Source organism: Arachis ipaensis, chromosome B05 (genome assembly GCF_000816755.2).
Source record: "Arachis ipaensis cultivar K30076 chromosome B05, Araip1.1, whole genome shotgun sequence".
NCBI classification, from domain to species: Eukaryota; Viridiplantae; Streptophyta; class Magnoliopsida; order Fabales; family Fabaceae; genus Arachis; species Arachis ipaensis.
In genome coordinates, this window is record NC_029789.2 from 19432667 (window position 1) to 19438887 (window position 6221).

The 6221-nt window shown below is 35.1% G+C and overlaps 1 protein-coding gene across 1 annotated transcript; it reads left to right on the top strand.

The window, feature by feature from the left end:
• Positions 3753–5257, top strand: LOC107640319 (probable membrane-associated kinase regulator 1). The gene has a single exon (XM_016343850.2). The coding sequence runs from the start codon at positions 4104–4106 to the stop codon at positions 4902–4904; it is 801 nt and encodes a 266-aa protein (XP_016199336.1). The 5' UTR covers positions 3753–4103; the 3' UTR covers positions 4905–5257.

Below are 6221 nucleotides of genomic sequence, written 5' to 3' on the forward strand. Positions count from 1 at the left end.
CCTAGCCACCTCAGCTGTGTTTGTGTCCACTTTTAAGGTTCTCCCTACAATGTTGCCAATTTTTTCCAGTACGACTTTGTTGTAGTATTCTATAGCAAGCCCGGGGAGTCTAATCCAAGCAGCTGTGCTGTCAATGATTGTCTCAGTAGGATTGAAATCTGGTTTTCATAGTCGTATTGTTAGGTAGTGATCTAAGATTTTCCATAGACCTTCTATGAGGGCAAAATCTAGGTCTTCAGAGTTGTAAAATTTTACTAAAAAAAATATATTTCCCAAATCAATAACATCTATACTCCCATTCTTTTTCCACATTACCTCTAGTCTTCTTTTGAGAGCAACTAGAGAAAATTTTCTTCCCAGTAGCCTGACAATCAAGGTCTCCCACCAGTTCTTTCTGAGTTCTCTTTTCGCTCCTTCTCCTATGACGATGTTGTATATACCGTTGGGCAGTTTCTTCACTGTTATCTTTGAATATTCCTCGTCTTCATTCTCTGAGGATTCTACTTTCTTGTTGGCTTGTATGTCCTCATTCCTTCCTTCTCCCTTACTTTTTCTATTTCTGACTTTGTCCACAAAGAAAGGTGGTGATCTTGTTTCTCCTCTATCTTCATCCATCTGAGTTTTCTTTTCTGGTTTTGGTTCTGTTCTACAGTCCCCTCTCTCTACCTCTTCTTCTACCATCCAATCTTCTAAGCGAGGGGTGAGTCAAGTGTCCCCTATAAACTCTCCCCCTCCCGCTTTTTTCACTTTCTTCATGCTGCGATGGATTAGCTCTCCCTCTTCTCTCATCTTAGTTCTAGGATCGTGAGCTCGAGAGGCTCCTCCTCTCATGTAGCCACCTCTCATGTTGTTTCGATCAAAATTTCGGCAAATTAAACAGAAAAAATATTACAGCGTAAGTTGAAAAATAATAGTTGTTTTTCAATTTATCTTTATCTATTTTGTTGTTGTTCTTACTATCTGTAACTACTTTTTATTTATGAGTGCTTGCTTTTAGTTTGTAATGGATTATACCTGCTGCTAAGTTGGGCTGTTTCAATTATTTTCTTCTTAGTTAAAAAAGTAGTTTATGGCCCATGATAAAGAAAGTAGTCTATGGGCTTGTAGTTTCGATTGTATCTGCCTGCAAGCCATTAAGTTGGGCCGTTTCTATGAATAAGTACTTCTGTAAAAATAAAAAATAAAAAAGCGGCTCAAAGTTTTGTTTGGTAAGTTTTTAGTTCTTATTTCCATTTTCGTTATAAATATTGCAATTGAGTTTATCTTAGTTTGTTTCCATTCTTTCCAAATTTCCATGTATTTGTTGTGTACCTTAGATTTTTCGAAAAACATATCAGCTTTGGTTGCGCAGGGAGTCGCCAATAAAGAAGGGCAGCAGGGTGTTTTGGTGAAGAAAAGTGATGGGTGATGGTATTGCTCCACCAAAAAAATGTTGTCTTAAGTTTCTGTTGTGAAGGACGTGTGGTGATAAAGATGAATAATAGTGCTAAATGTCAATCATAAAAGCCATGAATAAAGTAATTACGACTTCACAGATCAAAGTCATGTCATGTTTAATTAATATTCAGAATCAGATGGTCTCCTAATCATTTCTTTTTCTTGTAAGCAAAGCATCATGGCAACAAGTAATGCCACGAATTGTGCGGTGAAAGCATATGCACCATTGAATAATTTCTATCCAAATTAAATCACATGACAATAAGTAACTGGACACAACACCTAGAGAGAAAGAACAATCTAAATCTGCATGAGAAGAAAAAAGCAACTATAATTTTTAATTACTAATGCTATCGAATTAAGGCTATTTTTTTTTTATATGAAAAAAATATTAATATTTTGTTGAAAATGAAATTATTTAGTATAATTTATATGTAGGTAGATTTTGTATATAGTGAGTTAATACCGTAGAGTGTATAGACACGTGTTATTATTCTAGCAACATGAAAAATGCATGTTAGACACGTGTCAATATTCTAACTGATACGTGAGATGCATGTTAGACTTTTTTTTTTGCATATCTACAATACTATAATATATTTTAAATATTAATATTTAATCAAAATATCATATTTATCTCAAATATATATAATTAATTAATAAAGTTAAAAGTGTGCCTGAGTGTACAACTAAGATTTGAATCATCGCACCGCTTATAGCACTAATTACATTGTTTATCTTCTGCTAATATGTAAATTAATACTAAACAACTAATCAACTTTCCAATCGTTGGCAGAGGCTGTATCATAAATATATATATAAAAACTCAGATATGATTGTTTTTATATGATAGTGTGAAATTATTAGTTAAAAATTATTAGATAATTTGATATATTTGACTAAATTATTATGCGATAACTTTATGAATTTTCAACTAAATAAATATGAAACCGGCCTTTTGTTTTTCTCCAACCATGTTTAGCCCTCCTAGTTTCACGTTTAAAGCACGTGATGGCCTCTAGTAACAAAATTAACGACACATGGATATGATCCACTCAGATCAAAAGACGTTGCATAAACTCCACCTATCCCATGTGAGACCCTTCAGATTCACATGAGCCATCAATAGTTAGTGGTACAATCAAATTTATTTTAGCACAAACACCTTATGCTAGCTAGTCACTCGAAAACATACGACATAGGTTAAATACTTAAATATTCAGTCTCTGTTACTTTGTCAAGTTATGATATTTTCTTTTGGTACAATATATATCAGTTTATTTTGGAGGGGAAAGGTGCACCAAAGTGATGGATGTTTAATGAGGGATATCCACATATCTTAGAAATACATAAGTGGGGGGAGGGTATGAGAATTTGCGTATATCGGTAATCTATAACCAGCAATCCAGCATGTAGATTTAGCTGATAATTAAGATGATACTCAATTGTATTATCATGTGGGAATGCTTGTATTATTTGAAAAATATATATTACATAAAGAAATGTAAGTCAATTTTGCCTAATTTAGTAGCTTGACTATTCTTCTCAAAAGAAAAAAAATACTAGATGACATGAATTTGTATGCAAAATTTTCTGTCAAATATATGTCACGGTTATACACCTAAAAGGAAATATATACAGGTTGAGGTCATGGTTATTGTTCATTTATAGTCTTTTGTAATCATACAAATTGCTCACACAGTTTAACGGAAAGTGACGATTGAATAAAACTCTCCCTAAAAAGAGTAACTTAAATCTTAAATGTTGGATGTACATAATTTTCGTATTGATGAAAATTTATACCAAGAGGCTTAAATAATGAGAATAATGTGAGCGGCTCATATACTAAATTAATTTCTAAAAATATTATTTATATACTAAAATCACTCATTAATATATTTATATAATCCTTAACATTTTTTGTCTTCTTAATAAACTCTCTACTGTAAAATTAGGTGATAAATGCGGAGTGGACATTCATTATAATTTAAAATTATAAAGCATTAATAATTTAGTTAATGAAAAAATTTAGGTATCATATTTTTATTAAAATTTAATCAGCACTTAATCATAAAAAAAATAAATAATTCTACATTTTATATTATAAGATGTAATCTCAAATCATTAAAAATATTAATAATGACTAATTGATAATTACAAATCACAAAAATTTGTCTTTATAAAAAAGAGGAGTACTAGAGTCACCGACTTTTGTGTTTTGTAACTATCAATTAGTCATCAAAAGTATTTTTAATAGTGTAAAATTACATTTAATAATAAGAAATTATTCATTTTTTTTTGATAGTTAAGTGAGGACACATTTTTTCTAAAAAAATTTGATATTGGGAGTCCCCGTATTTTCCGTTGAAAGCATTGTATAAGTTGAAGGGATGAGGGCTCTCCCCAAGTTTGGGTGTGATACTGAAACCCATGTCATGTGAATGCCTATCATACACCAAAACAAAGATAGGCTCTCTTGAGTCTCATAATAATGGCAAGTGGGAGGAGGAGAGCACTGAAAGACTCCTCCTCAACCAAGTCAAAGTCAAAGTCATACACACTTCCCTCCTCACCCTCCCATTCCTTCTCTTCCTCCTCCTCCTCCGACTTCGAGTTCACCATCTCCATCTCGCCGCGCAAATCCTCCGCCGCACTTTGCCCTGCCGATGAGCTATTCTACAAGGGCCTCCTCCTCCTCCTTTGCCAGCGACCTCGCCCTCTTCCCCGACTGCGACTCCTCCCGCCCTAGCTCCGTGACCGACGACGACGAGCTCAAGCGTCTCCATAACCCTTCCAAGGAGTATCCTCACTCCCAAATCAAGAAGAACCACCCTAATAGATACTTCTCCTTCTCAAGATTCTCCTCTGTTTTCCGCAAGGACACCACCACCACCAACAACAACAAAGTGTGCGAGACGGAGCATCACCACCATGTGGCCGCTTCTTCTTCTTCCTCCTCCGTGAAGCGAATGAGCGCCACTGCCAGAGATGTCATAAGGAAGTACTTGAAGAAGGTGAAGCCTCTTTACGAGAAGCTTTCGCAGAAGCAACAGAGAACCGGGGAGTTGTTGGCGGAGGGCGGTGGTGCGACTGTGAATGCAACAACGACGACGTCTTCGCGGACGGTGTTGTCTCTGTTAACGACTATAACAGAGAGATCCAAAACAGAGGGTGGTTGCAGTGGGAAGAGAGGGATGAAGGAGAACGTTTCTGGTGTTCTGTCTCATTCTTTCTCCGGGAACCTCAGGTACCCTCGGAAGAGGAGAAGCTGCGTCTCCAGTTGCCCTTCGTCCATGAGATCGTCGCCCAGTCATTCCGGCGTGCTCTCTCAGGGCGGCGCCAGAGCAGGGATGCATTTCGGGGACTCTTCTTCCATGGAAGAGTTGCAGAGCGCAATCCAAGGCGCAATCACACATTGCAAGAACTCTTTGATGCAGAACAAGCTTGACACTGGTGCAGCTCAGTAACGAAAGAGAGAGGTTTTAACTTCCAATTTGATCATGCTCTTAATTTCATCTTCAATATTCGTATGCCTTCTTAGATCTGATGAATTCTGATTAAACAACCATCATGTTCAGAAAACAATTTCAGCTTCTTCCTTTTTTTTCCCTTGCTTGTTTTTGTCATTTTACATTAGACTTAGATTCTAATTGTGGGAGTGAGGTTAAAAACCTGCATGTGACTTATTTGGAACGTCCTTTTGGATTTGCTAGTGTAAAAGTTAGCATAAGCTTAAAAGTTGTAACTTTTTATTCTGACTATATAAATAAATATAAATGTACCATATATATCCACCGTACCAGTGGCCTTGGAAATTTGAGATGTAGTGTGTATGATATGATTATTATAACCGTGACTTCGTCGTGGTAGCAATGTAATTGCACCAGTCTTGGTTCTGCAAGCAAAATTGGCATCATCTGAGTTGGAGTTTTGTTGCGATATGATTCCATTTGTAACGTTACCTGACCTAGCTAATATCAACCTGTGTTAAAATATTTATAATGGAAGTAATATTTTAAAATTTTATTCGATTCTAGATATTAATGGGACTTGGTTGGTGGATCTATAATAAAAGTAAGAATGGTACAATGTGGGGGTACGATCGATAATATAATGCAAGCATCGTAGTAGTTCAATTGTTTGTGCAGCAAGGACTTGATATCATGCATGTGCGTAAGCTTGAGTTCAGCTCTTTCCATGGGATAAGGCGTTATATTTAAATAAATGTGCATTTATTGTTCATAGAAGCTGATGGGAAGGTTCTATGTATCTTCGGTCTTTGTTGCGGTAGCTGTGATGAGTGTTGACTGTTCAACTTAAATTTGCTCGTAATCTCTCATGTTCGTACAAATCTGGCGGAGGAAATTTTTTTATTTTTAGACTAATAATTTTTTTTAAGGTGATACTATATATAGGAGCATTTTTAACCAAGTTGATGCAAGGGCAGCAAAATAAAAAAGAAACGTTTGCATATATGTTTTGGAAAAGTATAGATAAATAATGAAAATATTAAATAATGTAAATAATAAATATATCGGATGTTCATTTTATTAAGGTACGGATAGTTATTTTAATATTAAAATTTAGAGGTTAATTTGGAGGTGTAGTGTGTTTTTATTTGATTAGTGGTTGTTTATATTGTTCAACAAAGTCATTGTCCTTCTAGCATTCCCTATATGTTTTTTCTTTTTTCTGCTTCTGCGTGCAGCGCAGAAATTTATTGATATACTATACAAAATTTTATATATAGCATAAATTTATTGATACTGTATAAAATTTTTTGC

Bases quoted from the DNA above. Each gene is read 5' to 3' on its own strand.
- LOC107640319 (XM_016343850.2), top strand. From the start codon at position 4,104: ATGAGCTATTCTACAAGGGCCTCCTCCTCCTCCTTTGCCAGCGACCTC.